Source organism: Corapipo altera, unplaced genomic scaffold (genome assembly GCF_003945725.1).
Source record: "Corapipo altera isolate COAL_440 unplaced genomic scaffold, ASM394572v1 304, whole genome shotgun sequence".
NCBI classification, from domain to species: domain Eukaryota; kingdom Metazoa; phylum Chordata; class Aves; order Passeriformes; family Pipridae; genus Corapipo; species Corapipo altera.
Window position 1 is genome coordinate 56,639 of NW_020885050.1, and position 20,067 is coordinate 76,705.

The window sequence follows — 20,067 nt, forward strand, 5'->3', positions numbered from 1 at the left end:
GCACAGGGGACTTCCAGGAGGTGGCCCGAGAACTGAAATTCCCCTCAGGAGCAGGAAAAGGTGTGTTAACTGCCCCAGGAAGTATGTGGAGAAGTGAGAACAACAGGTTTTCATCCCTGCTCAGTGCCACGAGGTACATGTGAGCGCACGAAGGGGCTGTGGCCAGCTGGCAGGAGGGCACCTGCTCAGCCCTCTGGGCAGAAAGCACTGTGCACTCAGAGTCACGCTGCTTTATTGAGTACCAAGCCACAATATTGCCTTGAAGCTGCCTGGAGCAGCAGGGTCTCTCCTTTTGTCCCTAACAGAATCGGCAGGACACCACCTGCTATATGGACAGTAAAAATAAAAGTGTCTCTGTTCAAACTTGCAGCGTCCGGGGGAGGTTGTGCAGTTTCCATTGACCCAGGTCCCGTGGCAGACACGAGCTCCCAGATTAGCCATCAGCATCAATCCTGTGAGCTGTCAGGGAGAACAAGGAATGGACACATGCTAGAACCCACCACCGTACCAGGGACAGGCAGGAGTGTTTCTGGCTGCTAATTAAACATGACTCATATACACCTCCCAAGGCACTTCTGGAAGCTCTGTCAGTTGGATGTGCTGCTCACACTGGCCAGGGAGCTGGTCTAGAGCAAACAGAGCTCTGTGCCTTTGATTCAACCTGCCAGACCCACAGAGGTGACAGTAAAACTTGTCAGGAGGTTTCACAGAGTTATTCCAGCAGGGAAGATGTTTTGGCAAGTAAGACAAATGGGGACAAAGAAGAAATCTGGCTCAGGCCTCCAACATGCCTCCATACATTCAATTCAGTCCCCAAAGGGTCACCCAGTGCTGTGAATTGCCTGGAGGGACAGTGGCACCTGTGGGAGGCCTCTGCTTCCAACCCCAGTCAGAGATAAAGGCCAGCTGGTACAAGCAGCTGCAGAGCTGCTGCTGAGCTCTTCTGGGCCTTGCTGCAGAGGCATGTCATGGTCAATGCATTCCAGTAACCTGTTCTGAGCCCCAGAACCCCAGTTCTGTGTGCTTCACCACGGAGCTGAAGCAACCGTTTTGGTTCCCAAAGGAAGAAGCTGGGCAGCCCATGCTACTCACATTGCTTTGGTATCCTAAGGGCCTCGTTGTCAGCTGACATCACTTGGTGCAGAACTCCTCGGAACTGATAAAGCACTTTCAAACTCTTCTCCTCACCCACACAGGGGTCGTAGAAGCCTGGCAGCCCAGCCTTCAAACAGGAAAGGACAAACTGAGCATCAGGGAATGGACTTTCACAGTTCTTCAGCTGGCCAGAAACATCTATTAGTGCCAGGACAAGTGTCATTAAAAAAAGGAGTTTTGCTGCCAGAAAGGTGAGATGCTGAGGAATCACCTCTGCAAGTTTTGAATACATAAAAGTAAACCAGGGGGTTAGGAAGTTTCTGGTGTACAGCCCCAGGGTCTGCAGACACCAAGATGCTGTTTCTTTGGCACTGGAAGCGCCCAGAGAAACAGAAGTTCCTGGACATTCCTAACACTTGGTATGTAAATGGCTTCTGTGAATTGATCCAGAGTCACTGGAGAGATCCCCTGGCAGGACACCACATGGTTCAACTGAAATTCTGGGTCACACATTTGAGTCATGGAGTCTGGGCTTCGACAGAACAGCTTTGACAGAACGTACCTTGGAGGCCTCTGTAAGGATGAGTTTAGAGTCCTTCACCAAGCACTGCAGGGGCACAGTCACATCTATTACCTTCACCTTCTCATTCTTCCTGCTGTTGTCATTAACAAACTTCCCGTACCAGGCATTCACGATAATCAGACCTGCATGTCCCAGGAAATCACAGCTGTGATGAAAGGCTTCCTGCCATGGCTGGACAGACACTGACAAAAAGACCATCCCAGCATTTTCTCTTGCTTTCACCAAGATTTAATTCCCTGGCCTGGACCCACTCTTCTCAAGCCAGAACAACATTTCTACTTGGTTGTTTGTTAGCAACCTTCAGCACTAGGATAGAGTGACAGGACTTCAGTGCCACACTGATGTGACAATCTGAGTGGATGTCAGTTCCCTTTGGAACACTCTGGGGGAAACTGGTAGTAATCATCAGAGATCAGATTGCCACTACAATCCATGAACAATGGGATTGATCCCATGTGAGGGAGAAATCAGTGAAAGCTAAACTTGAGACTACAACTTTTGCACATATTTATACACACACCTCTCTTTGGTGGAGAGGTGAATCCAGACTGATGTCTTCAGTTTCTCGATCCACCTCACAGCATGTCCCAAAATAATATTCTGTGATCCCTCCTAAGCTCAGGCACCAGGAGCTGAATCATAATGGGACTCCCCTACTCTGTGCTCAGCAGCAACTATGCTGCGCTTCATCAGGAGTGGGAATGAAGAAACAACACCTTTGTATTGTTTCTTCTTCTCTTCAAATTTATATAAAAAAGTAAATGATATCATAATCTTTACCCATTCTGGCTTCCTCTGCTTCAATTATCCTTCGGACAGACTCCTGCATCAACCGGACCTGTCACAACACAAGTGGCAGAGCAGAAATCAGGCAGGGTCAGACACTGTGGCCAAAAGAGAACAGCCCAGAGTGAAAAGAGCTGCCTTTCACTAAGGGAGACCACGTTACAAGAAAGACTCACCGCAGCTTCAGCCTCCTGCTTCTTCTGCAGGATGTCACTGGCTGTGTTCTCCCGCTGCTTCTCCAGCTCTCTGGCAGAAGGAAGGCAACACCACATCAGGAATACACAGCAGATGGGATTCGGCCACAAACTGGCAGGTGTCTGCCTACCCGCCTCTCCCAATTAAAGTGACCCACAACCTCACACAAAAGAGCCCTAGTGAGACTTCCTCACTCTGAATGTGCAGCACAGCCTGGCAGTCTCACCTCTCCTTCTGTGCCCTGAGGTAGGGTTTGATGACCAGCCTGTGCATGGCAAAGTAGATGACAAGAGGTCCCACGGTGGCATAGAACACGGCGCTGGGAAGCAGCTGATCTGTTAGGTGGACAGGGAAGAAGTAGGTCTGGCTAGCCCTATTCAGCCTGCAACAAAAGAGAGCAGAGGGACAGGTAAGAGGAAAAGCAGAGTTGAATGTGCTTGATGAAACACACTCAGCAGCAGCACCTGCTGCTGAACCAAAGGGAAATGAACAATGAGCTCAAGAAGTTAAAACTCCAATAAACTGAAAAAGCCAATGGTAAGAAAGACAGCTGACACCAGCCAGAGCCAGATTTCAATGAAGCAAACATCTCTCATGACAGTACCTGACCATTGTACAGTGTTTTTTTTAATCTTAGGAGAACAGGAGAATAGGAAATTTGGTCATTAATTTCCCCCAAAAAAGGTGAAAAAGAAAATGCTTCTAGAGAAGGCCTGTGTTCACAACACTGGCATGGGCTTTCAGGACAGGTGCATATTAGTATTTTTCTGATGCTTATAGCAATATTTATTTTAGAGAACATGAGTTTCCCGAGTTCTTCAGGCCCTTCAGCAGTTTGGCATCCCACCTGCCACGGGACATCCCACCACAGCACAAGGACCCTTAATGAGCTCTGCCCCTCTGTGAACTGCACCTTGTTAGTGGTACAATCACTGCAATAGGTAATGGTAATTCCCTAATTCAAGCATACACTTGTGTACAGTGTTACACAAATAGAATCCAGCTCTAAATCCAGCTCTACTAATAGTATTTTCAGAAATCTTCCAGCACTTACCAGAATGCTCCAAACCTCACTTTAAGCTGTATTTCAGAATATTCTGATGCACACAGAGGTGGCTCAGGTTGTAACACCAGCAGGCGGCACCCACTGCTTACCATGGGCACTGCCTGCGTTAGAAGTGAGGGCAGCTGCACCCTCTCCCAGTGATGTATCACTACACCTGTATTGCCCTGGGACTGGGACCTTCTCACTTGAATATTGGAAATAGAAGTTATGGTCAGCCTCTGCAGTCTAGAGTTGCAATCTTGAACTTACTTGATTTTCAAGGACACTCCTTGGGGAACACCAACACTGACAGTGGCTCCTAAAACGCTGTGCCTGGAAATCTTCCTCTCTGCTCCATATTCCACTACGGTCCCAAAGAAACCTGCCCTAGAACAACAGAACCAAAACCTAGTAAGACAGGGAAGACTTCTTCTCTTTACTGAATCCTGTAATTCCCCAGCAAGTAAAGCATGGAAATACATCTGCATGTAGCAGATGTTGCCCTCTGGAAGATTCACTGTGTATCTTCAAGGTGAGAATAGCCCTTCCAGCTTGCTTGGTAGTAAAAAGACTACAAGAACTTCTGCTTTCTTACTGGAGATGATATAGACATATCACACACAAGTATTTTAAGTTCCACATAACCAACCCGCCAAGACATTCACTTCAGCCTTTACCAGATTTAAAGAATGAAAAGCAGATTCCCAGCAGGCCACAGAAGCATTTGGTTTGTGGAACCTGGAGGCCTACAGCAGCAGAAGAGGACAGATTCCTCAGGTTGTGAATAATGTGAATTTCCTCTTGAGCACTTACTTGAGAGAACCTTTCACTCGTGTTTGATCCTCATCCTGAAACTTATGCTGGTAACTGACCATCATGAAAGAATGGGGGATTCCCAGCTGAAACACAAAGGGCACAAATGTATGAAACCATGTCCTTGACCACTGCTGAACTCTCCCCCCAATTTCCTTTCTCATCCTTGAAGTGGCACAGAACACAGAGCAGTGCTTGACACAACCTCTGCAGCCTGTTACCTAGGCTGGGTGTAACATGGATAGCACCAACTGGTCCCTTAACCTCTAGTCCCAAGTCAGACTACTGCCAAGACAGGAGGGTGAGATCCCTCTCTCCCCTGGGGCAGGACTGCTGTCCCTGTGGCAGCAGCAGGGCTCTCACCTGCAGTGCCAGGGTGAAGTGGCTGGTTTTGGTGTCCCGGACAATGCTGGTGTTCATGGCTGACTGGATGCCCCACCGCCACTGCAAGTAGCCCATCGTGTTCTTGTCGAGGTTGCGGGCCAGGACTGTGGTGAGGCCGGGGCGGACCCCGCGGGACGAGAACTGCAGGGCACAGTTTGTGGTGATGAAACTATGGAAGTGAGGAAAGACTCATCAGTGCTAAAACACAGGCTCTCAGGTGGCCTCAAATTTCTTCTTGCCCAGGAACTTTGCTGAATGCCTAGAGACCATCCTGCAAGGAGTGCGACACCCGAGGTTTTCAGGGAAAAATCAAAACTAATTCAGACTGCCCTGACCACAGCAGTGCCCAGGAGAGCAGGTCGTGCCCTGGTTACTGCCTGTGCCCAGGCAGCTGCTGCTCCCGACCTTCCCTCCTGCCCAGCACAGGTAACAGCCTGGTCTCTGCAGCACAGCACACTCAGCTGCTGGCACAGAGCAGCCCTGCTATTTAGTAACCCTCAAGCATCAGCTCCAAAAAGCAGCACTAAGGCTCTCCACAGGGAACAAGAATCCTGTACAAGCTCTGAGGAATGTTGTATTTACTAAATTAGAAAATACAAATGAAGGAGCCTACACTGGCTCCTACAGTGCTCTGGTATGTGACTTCAATCACAGCCCTTACCTTGTATTCTCGTTTGCAACCTAAGACTTCTATTAATTTGTGAACAGACACCTCAGTAATGGCAAATTTGGTATTATTTCCCAAAAATACAACATATCATCTCCTGTTTTGCTGTCAGAAACTCCCTCTCACACATGGAAGCCTCAGAAGAGCTTCCCAGAGCTTTTGTTCTGCTCCCAGAGCCAACTTCTGTTGCTCTGATTGGAGATCATACCTCAAGTATCATGAATCATGAGAACATCAACTACAAATCTAAGGATGGGGAACATAGACCCTCCTTAAACTGGAAGTATGAAAATGGAGAGCACCAAAACCCAGATATGGTACAAGTCTTTTGACGATACAAATATGACCTTAAATCTAAAGAGGAAATATCTTATTTTGTAGGATAGAAAACAAATCCAGAATTAGCGTGGAAGAAAATTCAAGTAATTTACTTAGTGTGAAATATTAACCATTAGACCATTTTTCTAATATTTACCATCTTGGTGTAAGATTACGGAATATCTTCAGCCCAAAGAGAGGTCCATGAAGGTCTCCTGCTCCAAACTCCAACTGTTCAAATGCACAATGCCAGAGTGTTAGAAGAAAACAACCTTTACAACAGTGACAAAGTATGTCACAAGTGTCATTTTTATCACAGACGTTTTACACATCTGAGTAACATTTACCACCTCTTTCAGCACTCTCCCTTTCCTGCACCTTTGCATTCAGAAGAAAAGGTGTCTCGCTGAGTCAGGGTTTATGGGTAAAACAAAGCCAGTTTCATAAAGCTACAGGTGACTGCTACTGGCACCTGCTCTGGTCACTCCAGGGAACATGGAGAAAACACCTCCCTCACAAAATCTTGATGCAAATCAAAAGCCTCCAGTCTATGAATTCTCAAACAAGAGGAAAACTCCCACTCCCCCAAGCTGAGGAAACAGGCTAGCAGGAGCCACTGTGCAAGAAGGAAGGCACAGGCACTGGTATAGCAGCCACCTGCCAGCTATACCAGTGATACCATGAGCATGTCAAACAAAGCCCAGCTTGCACATGGCTCAGTCCATATCTGCTGGGGACTCAAACTATTTCCCCCACAACTTCTTCCCTTGAGAGAAAAGCAGTTTTGGAAGCAAAGGCAAACTATCATGCTGCCTAAGGTGCCTGCTCACAGCACTGGAAGGTACCTCAGAGCCTTCAGACAGAGAAATTAGAAAGGCAGGAGACATCAGGTAACAATTCTGTCTGCACAAGTGAAGTCCAAATTGCATGGCCAAACGGAGAGGGGAAAGAAATAAGAAAACCCAAGGTTTGGCCTTTTTCTCAAATTCCTTTAAGAATTCCTTTTTCTACACTCTACAGAATGTAGCAAATGAGAGATAAACCACAGCCAAAGTTCCCCCCACCAAAATAAACACTGGGTAACAGACTGAATATGAAACTCCACAACAGGTGTACCCTTACCTCTCCCCATCCCTTGGCAGATGTCACTCGTCTCAGAGCAAGGTTAATTGATCCCCCTCCATTCCCATTCTGGGTGGAAAGGTTACCAGACAGTATTGCTGTGTCCGTGGCAGTCAGGGGTGCCTGAAAAATGAATATATTGTGAGCAGTAACTCTGGTCCAGTTCACACAATTAGTGCATGTTCTACAGGGATGTAATCACAACTGCAGAGTGTATGTGGGTTTGTAGTCAAATACCAAGTATGGCAAAAAGTGAGATAATTCTTACAGTACCAGACACTTGTGACACCTGTAATGTACCTCTTGAAGTCCTGACCCTGAGCTGCAAATTTAGTTTTAGACTAAATTTCTACAACTCTCTGGGGAGAGGAAACAATTCCCATTCTCTTCCTTACCAACATCCTCAAAAATGGGTGCCATTCGTTTTCATCCACTGAACATACCATATTCAGTCAGAACTGGATACTGAGCACCCCCACTGGCAGGAGGGCAGGACCACTGCAGCCCACAAACGAGTCTCCTGAAAGCTGCAGGGCAAACCCACCATGCTGCTGGCCCTGAGCTGCCCTTCCCCACCTGCGCTGTCCCCCCCAGATCCCGGTGAGAACCCCTGAGCAGTGTGTTCTGTGCCTCATTCACTCAGGCCCTGCTCACACGTCCGTGTCCGCCCTCCTCACCTCGATGGACTGGGATATGTGCATTTTGTTTATCTCAATCTGGGGAAAGCTGCTCCCAGGCACATCTTCGTATTCCTCGTCATAACGATCAAAGAGGTCGGTGGCATCTATTCCCACACTAATTGTTCCCTGAGGGATGACAAGTGAAACAAGCACTCAGCATTAGCAAACATCCAACACACACAGGACAAGTGGCTAAAGCATTCCTGTATATGACCACATTTTTGTGCAGTTTTCCCTTTTTCTGCAATTACCTTTTCCACTCTAAAATTAATTTCCTAATACACAAGACAAACAAATGTCAGTGATTACAATATTCCAAAACAGGAGAAAGGGCAGCTTTTCAGCATGAACTCAACTTGCAATCCTGAGGTCATTTTTCTATTGTGACATATTATAGAAGCAGGTAGAACACCTTTACAGAGCAGGTTTCTTCTTCCCCCACAACTGAATCTGCTATGTCAGTATTTTGAAAGTTAAGATAATATATTTCAGAAATTGATTTTCTTCAATGGAAGTTAGCCAGAAAGCCTCTATGTGATTCTTTTTATGAGTTATCTAAACTAATTTACTTCTAACCTGCATCATTCACTTGCAATTGACCTCATTATTCAAAATTTTTGTTTTCTTTTTCTAGTTCATATCTTATCAAAAGAAGAAAATCTTGACAAACTTTTAGTAAATGGTAAATATTTTGTTTCTCATAGAAAAACTTACTCCTGCAAAAAACTAGGCCACAGCTCCATAATCTGGCTACCTGATGCTGTGCTCCCTCAGACCAACTACAGGAGTGGGTTTCTTTGAAAAGAGCATGATTAGATCCCTGTCTGGGTCATATAACTTCAAGAGGCTTTGGAAACCTTCCCTATGGACCCATTCAGCAGCATCCCAGCTCCTATAAAATGTACCAAGTGCAATAAAAAACCCCTCTCTGCACAAGCACAGACTAAACTCTGAGCAGTTTGTATATGGAAACTCAAAAGCTGGGTAGGTACAAAACCCACGCACACCGTGGTGTGCCTGGCCGAGGCCAAGCATGGATGGAATAAATCCTTATTTCAGTCTGAGGGAGCATTTTTCCTTGCTCACTCCACTCTAATCACATATGGAACCATAAATAAAGGAAGAATTGCAGAGTCTGACAGGACTCAAATCCTCTCTCTGCCTTGGCTTCCAGCTTTTTGCTGTGGAGATTCCCGACCTCTTCTCAGTGTTTATTTTCTGATTTCTGACGCACCAAAAATTGGATAAATATTTTAACATTGAAAAGTACCATCATTTTCAGGAGAACCCTGGAACTGGGTTCTAACCATGCTTGGCAGCTGGAGAATTTCAGAGCAATTGCACTCACTGTTCTGTGAGGCAGCACCAGTGGCCAGCTCCTGCCCCTTCTGCACTTTCAGGAATCATCTTCAAAGTCACCTTCAAGGGACTCCAGACCCTACAGCTCCTCCAGTTTCAGCCCTCTCTTGTGCTGTGCTGTTCCTCGAAAGGAGGTCAAAAGAAGAGGGAAGCAAGGGAGAACCACTAACTGCCCTGGAAGGGCACAGCCTTGTGCTAGCAAACACCCACTGGAGACCACCTTGCTGTACTTGTGCCATGATGCTGCATGGATCCATGTGCATTCCTGGGATTCATTGCACCTCATTTCTCTAAAACGTACTCAAAATCTTAGGATTTCCTTTTTCACACTTGTGAATTGTAAAGTAAATATCCCTCCCAAGGAAAAAAGTAAAACATCTGAACCTAACCATGAAAATCCACAGGACCTGTTCAGAGGAAAGGAGCCTCTCCCTGTTCCCTCTCTGGCTCCCCAGCTGACCTCCTACTCCCCTGCCTTTCCCTGAGGTGAACGGTGGACCCTGGGCAGACCCTCCACCTCCCACTAAGCAGGTGAAGTCACCCCAGAGGTCTGTGGATCCTGGCAAGGAAATTGGTTCAGGTGCAAGCACAGGAAAAGCAGCAGATGGTAAAGTTAAAAATATTCCCAGAGAATGAGAGCACCCCTATGCCACCGGATAATAGAGGGGACTGCTGCCGCTCCCAGCTCCCATCAGCCACCTGCTCTGACCATGGGAAATGAGGAGCTCTCCCCAAAGGAAGAGTGGCAGGAGGGAGCTGTAAGGCCTGCTCAGAAGCCAGCGCTGCACAGCGCAGCAGCTCCCGGGGCAGGGAGTGGGAGCAGCTCTACGGAGCCATCGGAGCCGGGATCAGCTTCTACAGTCACCTTCATCTGCCACCCTGTGAACAGGAAACAGACTCGTGGAATTCACAGATGTGCCAGAGCAGAATATAGTCCCTCCTTTTTCCCTATGAATTTACCTTCAGGAAGGTGACACCTGGAAGCTGTGCCAGGCTATGCCTTGAGGGGCCTGTATTCCTTAGATGTTGACCTTCCACAGCAGGAAAATATGGAGATTTAATTTCTCCTAACGTGAAATGGTTCTTCTCAAACCAAGTAATGAACTTTTCAACCCTTCTGCATGTCTTTGAAAGCAAAAACAAAGCTCTAAAAGCAAATAGGAGACTCAATTCCAACCCTCCAAATTGCCTACATCTGGTTATTGCTCAACATTTCTGGTTAAAACGCTTTATTTTTGTGGAACTGTTTTATAGAACTGACAAAATGTTGGACATTTTAAAATAACTTGCGCTCGTGTATGAAATGATCACAGCTGTGCTCCCCAATTCCACGGGAACACTGCCTGGAGAGACATTTCCATCGGCTGCCAACCAGCAATTGCTGTAAACACCCAGATGGCTAATTTTATCCCAGGACACAGGCCGAGGCTCACAGCACAGCTCACAGCCACGGCGAGCGCCCAGGGAAAATGTCACATTCCTGAAGCACGGAGCAGCATCAGTGGAGATAACCATGCCCCTCTCTGAGAACATCTCTCTGACCCCGCTCACCCGCACCTTCAGCAGGGACTGTTTGCCTTGACTGGTCTGTGGCACCCAGAACCCCCTTCCTGTGAGAATAATGCTGTCAACAGATACTCACACAACATCTTATGCTTGTTTAACCTTCCAGTAAAAACCAGTTCTTAGTGTCTGTGCACTACCCACAGCCTGGGGATCTGTACAGTCCATTGGCTTTGCTAAGAGCAAAGGCGGTGCCAAGGTGAATGTCTCAAAATATTACAGGTCTCCTTAGATGGGTGTTTTCCCAAACCAGTCCTAAGCACCCCTGCACTGCCACATCTGTCCACTCAGAAAACACTGTGATTTTACACTGAAGTATGAATTCATTCGGGGAGTGTAGATGCAGCTCTTGGATCATGTTAGTCACTGCATGAGAACCAGGATTTTTGTGATTCAGTAAGCTTTGAAACCTCAGTCAGGGACAATCCTGAGAAACCTCGGGTTTGCCTCACACACTCATCAAGCCAAGAGCCAGCAAAGCCACTGGCAGTCTGTGCCATGGAGTACTCCAGTCTACCTCCACGTCCACCTCTGCCTGCCATCCCAACAGTGCTCCTGAGCACCTCTGACCAGCCAAGGTTGGCTGTGAGGTGGGTCACTCAGGGTCAGAGTCGGCTGCTCAAACGGGGAACGGCATCCAGGACAATTCTCATCCTGAGTGCACAATCAAGCTTTATGAAAACAGGCACTAAGTGTGATATTGGCAGGATCCCAACCCTGTTCAGGCTGACTCTGCTCACTGTGTTGCTGCCCAGCTGCTCAGGGCTGCCTTGCATTTGTCACTGGTTTCAAGGCTGCATTGGAATAGCTCCCTGCATTCTTGTGACACTGCAACAGTGTCAAAGGGAAAAGCTGTCAGGTAACTGCAGGGAGATAAAGTTTATTTAGAAAATCTAGAAGGAAATCATAAATATTTCAGTTTCAGGTCTGTTTTCTTGAAATTGCTGAAAAAGGTATTTTGCCCCAAAAGGTTTCAATGAGAAAAGAAAGTAGAGGATTGTTCAAAGAATGAGCTGTTCTCCCCACACTGTCCAGAGAAACTGCATATGCAAAAGAGAGAAAGTCACGCAGTTAGTGTACATGCCTGAGGGCCTCTTTCATCCAGGTCCTCACCCAGGCTCAGCATACCCTGCACAGTGGTGATAATTTACGGATCCACTCTTGTGACCAGGGTTAAGTCTTTGCTTACCTTTGGATTAGTTCGCTGCTGCAGTCTCCTCTCTTCCCTCTCTCTCTGCAAACGCTCAAATTCTTCCCTGATTTCAGCTGCAGTTCTCTTTCGTTCCACAACCTGCTCAAAAAGAAATGAGAACCAAAAGATCACCAGACTGAGGCTGTTCAGGGCATTGCACTGCTGGGGGGATGGAGGCCCACGAACCTGGGACGCACTAACACGCTGCCCCAGCTGCTGAAAGCTGCTCTGCACCAACCTCAATAGTCAGAGTTTGGAAGGAAGCACCTGGGCCAAATCAAATGGTAGGCATGAGAGAAAACTCCATGCTTTGAGAGAAGGGAATATGGTCTTGTTATTTCCATTCCCTTGACAAAACTAGGGCAAAGAGCTTTCCTACCACAAGCACTAGACACTGCAGTGCTGTTATCCTCAGCGATCCATTAACTGCTCTACCAGGTGTGGACACAAAAATGAAAGCAACTGAAAGGCTCTGGCCTGAAGTGAACTGATTCAGTGAGAGTTCTGTGATTTTAGGCTATGCTGTTCCACAGCTGCTTACCTGACATGGCCCAGGGAATGAGGATTTTAGGGTTTTGGTATGGATAGAAAGAGTATTGGATTTGGATTTTCAAAATTAGACCAAGTCTGCAAAAAGCAGTTCAGAAATGTCTGTTACACGCTGCCACTGCACCACATTTCTGGCAACTGACTCCAAACTTGACCTCGGTGCTGACCTGACCCAACACCATATGATTCTGCTGCAATCAACTAGGGCTGGCAGAGGCCAGCAAGGGACTCAACGGCAGGACAGCCATGAATGAACAGGTTCTCTTCCAAAGCCCATAAAACCCAACCAAAACCAAATCAAACCAAAAACACCAAAAAAAACCCCTACCAACCCCAAAAAGCTCAGGAAGAAAAAGTAATTTCAAACTCAGAAGCTAGCTGAGAAGATGTTTTGGATGAAAAAACAAGTTTCGGATGAAAAAGATGGGACTAGATGGACAATGACGACACATTCATCTCAGACAAAGATGTTGCCTGTCATGGTAATATCCTGCCAGGGAACTCTGAATGTCAGGTTTATGGTTCTCTTGTTAAGTGCAGAACCCAAGTGTTCTTCGAAAATCCATCATGGTGTTTCAACAGGGACAGAGAGACAGAAATAACTGACCAAGGATGCCTTCAGACCAACAGGCATTTACTACCAGCCAGGTGTCAGTGCAGCTGGTAGAACAACAATGGCAGGTAAAGGTGGGTTTAGTCAAGGCCACTGGCCATAAGGTGCTCAATTTCTCTCACCTCCCAGCCTTCCATCTCCAGTCCTCTCCTCCCATATATGTCATAGATGGCTCTGGTCTGTGGATCACTAAGCACTGCAAATTAAAACCAAAAGAGAGGAGAGAACTCAGTTTTCAGTCTTCTCCTCGGATTTCAGACCAAGACACCTGCATTACTTGGAATTCAAGCACAGCTCCTGGAAAAGTCTTGTTCTACAGTAGTACATGGACGGCTCCTACCAGCTTCCAATCTATCTGCACCCCAGGTGCAACTTGCACACCAGGATGTAAGTAAATTTCAGCTTAATTCAGACTATTTTAAAAGGGCTTTGGCATGAGAGAAAAACTCTGACTGCTACGAATCAGTTGTCTCTATCTCAGTCTGAGCATGTGGAAGAACTTGCTGGAAAACAATGGAAACTGAAGTCAGGTGACATGGAACAGAACCTTGGGATGCAGCAGTTCATCAGTACAATATGAAACTGTCTTTCTGTTTGAAGCTTTTCAATCTTCATTCTCCTATGGAAGAGGTATTCAGAAGCAAGGGAAGTGATGAGAAGATCATTTACAACACGCAGCAAGTAAGACAGAGACTCCACATCTCATTCCCTGCAGCATTTATACAGCATTTCTCCTCTGACTGACGGGACGGAAGCAGGAAACAGCATCGCTAAGTATCAGCAAATTTAATTATTAATTTGTAATAATAAATAGCTTCAAAAAGCACGAAGACACAGCTCTCCTAGAAACCCCATGAAAACAGTTTTTGCAAAGCTCAGCCTCCCCCTGACCTTCATACGCTTGGTGGACAAGGTTGAAGAGCTGCTCAGCCTGTGTTTTGAGCTCGGGGTCGCGGTGCTTGTCGGGGTGGTACAGCATGCACAGCCGGCGGTACGCGGCCTTCAGCTCCTCCTGCGAGGCCTGTGGAAAGCACCAAAAGTGAACTCGGGTACAACCAATGCCACTTCCACAAGGTCACTCTTAAGATCAGCCCTGAAAGGGAAGTCCATCAGCTGTTACGTGACACTAGTTTGGCCAAAGCAGGAATGGAATATTGTTTCATTATATAAGTTAATAAAATGTTCAATTATCACACCAGGATCATCCGCACTATCTGTAGCAGAACAAGTGACCTCAACAACAAATTCTACTCATATTTCAATCTTAATCCCCAAGGAGATACTTTAACTATCCAAAAGCAGTGACTTTCCACATGTAAATCCACAGTTCTACACTCATCCCAGCATGCCACAGTCCCCAGCACCCTGCTGTGCTCCCCAGCACCTCGTTCTGCTCCCCAGCAGGGTCTGTGTCGTGCTGCAAGGGAGGGAGGTGCATCACCTGCCCACAAAGCCACAGACAAATAACCATGAGAACACTGTGTCACCAAATGCATCAAGAATGAACCTGCCCTGTCCTTTACCACAATCACTCTGGGACCTCAGATAGCGCCCGGCCTCGTTCCAAGGACACGGATGGCTCTTTCAGAAACAATGGAGGAACCCCCCACTGCCTTCATTATCATCTCTCAAGAGACAACCTCCCAGGGATGCTATTTTCAGACTCCAGTGAGTCCTGGTAACCTCTCCTCTCTCACCTCATGCTGCTACAACCCCTGCACTGCAGCCCCTGTCCACTCCTTGGAGATTGCTTAATGCCTACTTTTTAGAAGTGCAGTTGCCAAAATCAACCAGAACTTCTCCCCAGCAGAGCTTCACAGAGCTACCAATTGTCCAGTTCCCAAAATGTCCAGGCATGAACCAGTTCCTGGGCACAGGGGGCATTCCTGGAGGAACATGCAGAGGAAAATAATCAAAACCTGACAGTCCTGGCTGTCCCCAGGGGCTGCCACAACCAGGACTCAGGACAGCCAGTGAGGGGGGGCACCCAGAGAGGGACATCAACAATGGGATTTATAGACACAAATTCCATTTACTCTTAATGGTCTTCAGGGAACAAAGATGGCACAGTTTCCAAGCTTTCACTGGGGAAATAAAGGCCTTAAAAGGTCATTTCTTAAAGTAACATCTTTTTTCCCCCCACTTGTGGCAAGGAGGGTTTCCATCACAGAAACGCCACTCACTGGTGTATCAACACCAGGAATCCACCTGGATTTGAGGACAGCTCAGAATAAATCTTTTCTCTGTACGTTTGTACTATTTCACAATAATGTTTTGAAATCATATAGCTAAAGGGTAGCTGCCAAATTTGCTGGTCCCAAGACAGCAGATTAGCTTTTTTCTTTTTACTACTGTGTGCTTTCTCGGATATCAAATTTAAACTCGACTGGGAAGGGAGGGGAACATACAGGCCCCAAATGGCATTTTTAAATCAAATTAATGATAAATGGTTTAATGTGCTATTGATTATATCATAGAAATGAGCAGGTTCATTTTTCATAAATGCCATGTTCAATAAAATGTTAGATTGGGCATTTCATCATCAGTGATGCTCGGATCATTGGTTCAATATTCCATGAGCAACAGCCTCTTTGAAACTGCTAAAGAAACCCTGACAACATTTCAGATTGCCGGGAAATACCTAAGCCACTAATAATTGTATGTAAGTTACATTTTTATTACCAAGACTCTGGGCAAACTTAAAAGGCCTCCCATCTCCCTATCTGGGGTTTAAACAGCCTCATTTGATGTCTCAAACACAGCATAATGTTTTTAGCAGAGTAACATCTCTAAAAGATGAACTATTCACATCCCCCCCCCCACCATCTCCACTTGCAGGCTCCCATCCCTCTATGGGATCCCAGCTCAGCTGCCACATCACCCTGTGGCTCAGCACATAGACATGCTGTTCACTGCATTCCACTACAGGGCAGTACTGCTGACGTTAATTTGCAAGGGGCAATTAACAAGCACCCACTCCTCTCTGTTGGAATTACTCCCTTGCATACCCCTTTAACTCAGCTGCAGCTCTCTGCTGTACCAAACCTGAGTGTCTTGCTCTGGAAGCCTGCCTAAGTTAAGTATTAAACCCTCCCCCAGCAGTGGCAACCCTTGTTCAGTTCCCACCCCTGTTTTAACCTCTGCACCCTGCTGTTTGGAAGGGGGAACTACGAAAGCTCCCAAGGCAGGTACAAGCATGGCATGGCCCCACCGGCTTTGAACCAGACCAGTGGTCTCAAGTTGCACAGAAACTTTTCCAGCAGGAGCCCAGCATCAGGGAGTTCTGCAAACAGCTCAACCGTCACACACTCTTCCTTCAGCAATGTGGCAGATTCCCACAGATGAGGCACAGGAGACTGTCCCTGCAGCCCAGGGACTGACAGCAGTCCCAAAGGGAATTTTTCGAAGCTGTCAGCCTGAATCGTTTCCAAGTCTGGACCTCCCTCTGCACACATTAATGGTGGTGCAGTATGAGCTTTGTGTGACTCCAATGGCAACATCCAGGACAATGGGCTTGAAAAGTGAGGTCTGTTTACGCATACACACACACACACACACACACAAACACATAATATATTGCTGTTGCATTTGCTGAAACAAACTACGGCACAGCTCCTATATTCAGATACTTGGAGATTTGCCTAATTGTTACTATAAAAAATAGTTGCCTCCCGTAAAGTTCCGAACTGATCCAAAATCGCACCAAATAATAGCCATCTATTCTTAAAAGTGAAATCAAGGACTCTCGATCCTTCTTTTACGGCGGGAGAGGTGCTTTGCAAAAACGCCGGTGTTTCCGAATCGGAAACCTTCGGGAAGCGCCCCCGGCCCCGCCCGAGCCCGGCGGGGGCGCGCGGCCGAGGGGGCGGGTGAGCCCCGCGCGCGGAGCTGCTCGGGAGCGCCCAGACCGCCGCGATTCGGAACGAAACGCGCATTTCTCGGCCTCAGCCGCCGTTCGCCCGCCGCACACAGCCGGGAGCCCCGTGGCCCCACCCGAGCTCTGCCGTCCCGCCGCCAGCGGCGGCCTGGGCTGAGGGCGCGCCTCAGGGGCACCGCTCCCGCCGCGGTGGGCAGGGGGGTCTCAGCCCGCCCGCCCCGCCCGGCCCCGGCCCCGGCCCCGGCCCCGGCCCCGGCCCCGCGGCCGCACCTCGCGGCGCACGTTGAGCAGCCCATAGTAGTCCTGGTTGTCCGGCGCCTCCTCGCCCAAGGCCGCCGCCATCGTCCCGACCTCTCACCCCGCGCTGCCGCTGCAGCGCCCCCCCGCGGACCGGCGGACCCAGCGCACGCGCACGCGTGTGGGTACCGCCCCCCCCGGCGCTCTCGCGGTCCAGGCGTGTGCGCGTGCGCAGCGCGGGAGCCGGGAGGCGGCGGAGGCGGCGGAGAAGGAGGAGAAGCGGCGGCGGCGGCGAGGGGTGAGTGAGGGAGGGAGGGAGCGAGAGACTGAGGGAGGGCGCGGACTGGGCCGTACCGGGGCACCGGCCGCTCCACCGCGCTCCGCTCCGGCCGCATTCCCGTCCCGGCGCCCTGGCGCGTCCCTCTCGCCGAGGTCTCTCCGCGGCCGAGCGGCGGCTGTGGCGGAGCCGGGATGCTCGGGGCCTCCGTCCGCCCCGCTCCCGGGCAAGACGCCCTGCGCCAGGTGCGGTGCCTGCCCAAAGGGCCCTCGGGACCTGCCCAAAGGGCCCTCGCCCACCCTGGTCACTGGCGGGACCTGAAGGGGGGACGGTGTCCCGAGGCCTCTTGCCGCCGTAGCAAGAAGGCGGTTTCCAAACCCTGCTGTGACCAGCGAGCCGCTGTTCCGTGACCGCTCCCGGGGCTGGCGGAGGGCAGAGGGAAGCCCGGCAGCCCGGTCCAACGCAGGGTCGCGGGGCAGCTCTGAGCTCAGCGGTGTCGGACCCGCGGCTCGGCCGGCGGGGACACACCGAGGGCACAACGTGTGCTCGTTTGTCACCAGCAGATCTGGAGCAGTTCTCCTTGGATCAATAGAGCTGCTTTGGCTTTTGGAGTAGAGAACAAGGGCCTGGAGTTCACGCTGTGCTGCCCTCCCTGATGGTGGGTTAACCCAGCTCTGAGTACCGAAACTGAAGGAAATGCCTCCAAAATGTGCAGAGCACAGAGCTTTTAGCAAAGGGCTGCCCAGTTGCTGTGTTAACCCGAGTGCTGGCAGACAGACTGGGTGCTTGTTGACATCACTGCTGTGATAAGGCTGTCAGGAAGACAAATGCAGCCTTTCCTGGTCGTGAGTGGTTGTTCCCCAGTGGCTGGGTTTGATATTTGGGGAGGGTGCTGGAATGGTTTTCAGGTACTGCTGTCTGTAAGACCTCTCATTAACACCAGTGCAGCCCAGCATGGAGCTGGAACTGTGCCTTCCCATTCTGAAGCTCAGCTTGTCTGCTTTGGATTTTGGATCTTCACGTAACTTTTATTTGAAAACAAGAATGTTTTAATATTTAATAAGGTTTTTTTTCTGATCCCAGGGTAGTTAACAGGGAAGTATTGATTGTTTTATAGCAGTTCCTCTGCACTCCTGGTAAGTGAGGCACAGTGCTTGGAACAAGAGGTGCACAAAGGACCCTTGTCTGAGAAACCATGTGGAAATGGGTCTGTTCTGCAGGGGAGCATGTCTAGCACCGCTTTTCCTCAATGAACCCACCTGCTAGATGGATTTTGTTTCCACGTGGTTTAGGAGTCATTGAGTCTGTGCAACAATGCAAAGGAGACTCGAGTTCTGAGGATGTCAGTTGCCATAGCAACGCTATTTCCCGTGGATTTTGGTCCTGTCATAATTGTGCTCTTTTCCTAACGTGATTTGGGAACTGTGTGGTCCTTGGGGGTGTTAGTGCCAGAGTTACTGGGGAATCCTTCCCCTTACCAGATTGATCTAATGCTTTCCTAAAAGACCCAGCTGCTCGTTGCTGGCGCTGGTTGCTGTTCCCTTGCATCACAGATGATTCAGGGGAAATTTTGGGAATGTTCCACAGGTGTCACATCTTGGCAGGGAAATACAGGAGGAGAGAAATACGACTTCAGGGAGCTAAATATGAACTGTGCTTTCTAAGCATATAGAGAGAGCTCTTTAAAACTCTGCATTATAACAAAGGAAATGTAACATCTATGGCAAAAAGCAACTTGAGGGGGGGGAAAAAAAGGAAGAAAAAAGAAAAGTAGTCGTTTGTGCTTTTCTGAGCTGCTGAGGTTTGGCCTGGGGTGCAGCCTCCTCTTGCCCATGTCACTACTCACAGGTTCCCCACACTGCACGTGGAAGTGCTGTGGTGCTGGGTGGGACACGGTCCCTGCAGGAAGGGAAGCAGCCCCCAGGACTCAGAGCTGGGTTTAGCTGGCCGTGTGCTGTCAGAGCTGTGACACCACAGCTGCTGCTCCCGCGTGTGCAGCGTGCTCCTCCAGCAAGCCCTGAGTGGCCTCACTTGTGGTGACTCAGCCCTGCTGCGGTGGAGCCAGAGGTGCCAGGATCTCCTCTGGGGCTGGATGGAGCTGCCCTGCCCGGCCCCAGCAGGGCCAGGACACTGAGGGGCCCAGTGCAGCAGATTCTCCCAGTGGAGTCACTGCTGGGAACCTGTCCCCTCACCGAGTGGTTTTGCTATTATTAACTTTAGTTCCATTGCAGCTCAATGGAGGGAAAAACTAGAAAGTGCCATAAATTCAGCCGAGCTTGTCAAAGCTGTCAAATTACCCCCTGACAAAGCTCCTGCCTCTAATGACTACAGCATCAGCCAGAGGGGATGTCTGTGATGGGGCGACAGCGCCAGGGCCCAGCACTGTTACACTTGTGATGTGCTGTCATCAGGGCCTCCAGGGCACCAGTCAAGGGTGATGCTCTGACCAGAGTTAATTCTTAAAAAAAAAAAAAATTAAGACATTCCAAGGATGTAGAGTAGCATCCTACCCTCTGTTCTCAGCCAGAGTAATGCTGATTTCTAGTAAAGATCTAAATTCTGCTAAATTCTAGTAAAGGTCTTCCCTGGTCCCATTTCTTAGCATTACAAGTCCAGAGAGATAATGTCTTTGCACGTATAAAAGGTGGTATTGATTTCCTGTTACTGTTGTCCTGAAATGTGCACAGGGTGTCTGTGGAGCAGTGACAATCC

General features: G+C 48.8%; 2 protein-coding genes across 7 annotated transcripts in view; one reads left to right on the forward strand and one right to left on the reverse strand.

Moving 5' to 3' along the window:
- Positions 1 to 215: 215 nt before the first annotated feature.
- DNAJC11 (DnaJ heat shock protein family (Hsp40) member C11) lies at positions 216 to 18,632 on the reverse strand. 2 transcript variants are annotated; one of them, XM_027668709.1, is made up of 16 exons: positions 18,615 to 18,632; positions 13,856 to 13,985; positions 13,087 to 13,160; positions 11,800 to 11,901; positions 7,686 to 7,814; positions 7,009 to 7,131; positions 6,044 to 6,117; positions 4,881 to 5,070; positions 4,518 to 4,603; positions 3,975 to 4,091; positions 2,886 to 3,041; positions 2,641 to 2,710; positions 2,459 to 2,516; positions 1,658 to 1,800; positions 1,093 to 1,222; positions 216 to 459 (listed from the first exon to the last, which is right to left on the reverse strand). In XM_027668709.1, exons 2-16 carry the CDS (start codon positions 13,941 to 13,943, stop codon positions 434 to 436), a joined length of 1,566 nt encoding a protein of 521 aa, XP_027524510.1. In that variant the 5' UTR covers positions 13,944 to 13,985; positions 18,615 to 18,632; the 3' UTR covers positions 216 to 433. The 2 variants fall into 2 exon arrangements, with proteins under 2 accessions (XP_027524510.1, XP_027524509.1); XM_027668708.1 differs by lacking the exon at positions 18,615 to 18,632 and adding an exon at positions 17,112 to 17,236.
- The window catches only part of CAMTA1 (calmodulin binding transcription activator 1), a 224,746-nt gene continuing 221,998 nt past the window's right edge, over positions 17,320 to 20,067 (forward strand). For all 5 annotated transcript variants that reach the window (XM_027668697.1, XM_027668700.1, XM_027668694.1 and 2 more), the window contains exon 1: positions 17,320 to 17,376. The gene's annotated coding sequence lies outside the window, so the exon portion shown is untranslated. The remainder of the gene's footprint in view (positions 17,377 to 20,067) is intronic.

Bases quoted from the DNA above. Each gene is read 5' to 3' on its own strand.
- DNAJC11 (XM_027668708.1), bottom strand. From the start codon at position 17,183: ATGGCGGCGGCCTTGGGCGAGGAGGCGCCGGACAACCAGGACTACTAT. The intron at 4,092-4,517 runs GTAAGTGCTCAA...CTGTTGTTCTAG, and splicing joins CGAGTGAAAGGTTCTCTCAA to GGCAGGTTTCTTTGGGACCG. The intron at 1,223-1,657 runs GTACGTTCTGTC...TCCTGTTTGAAG, and splicing joins TCCTTACAGAGGCCTCCAAG to GCTGGGCTGCCAGGCTTCTA.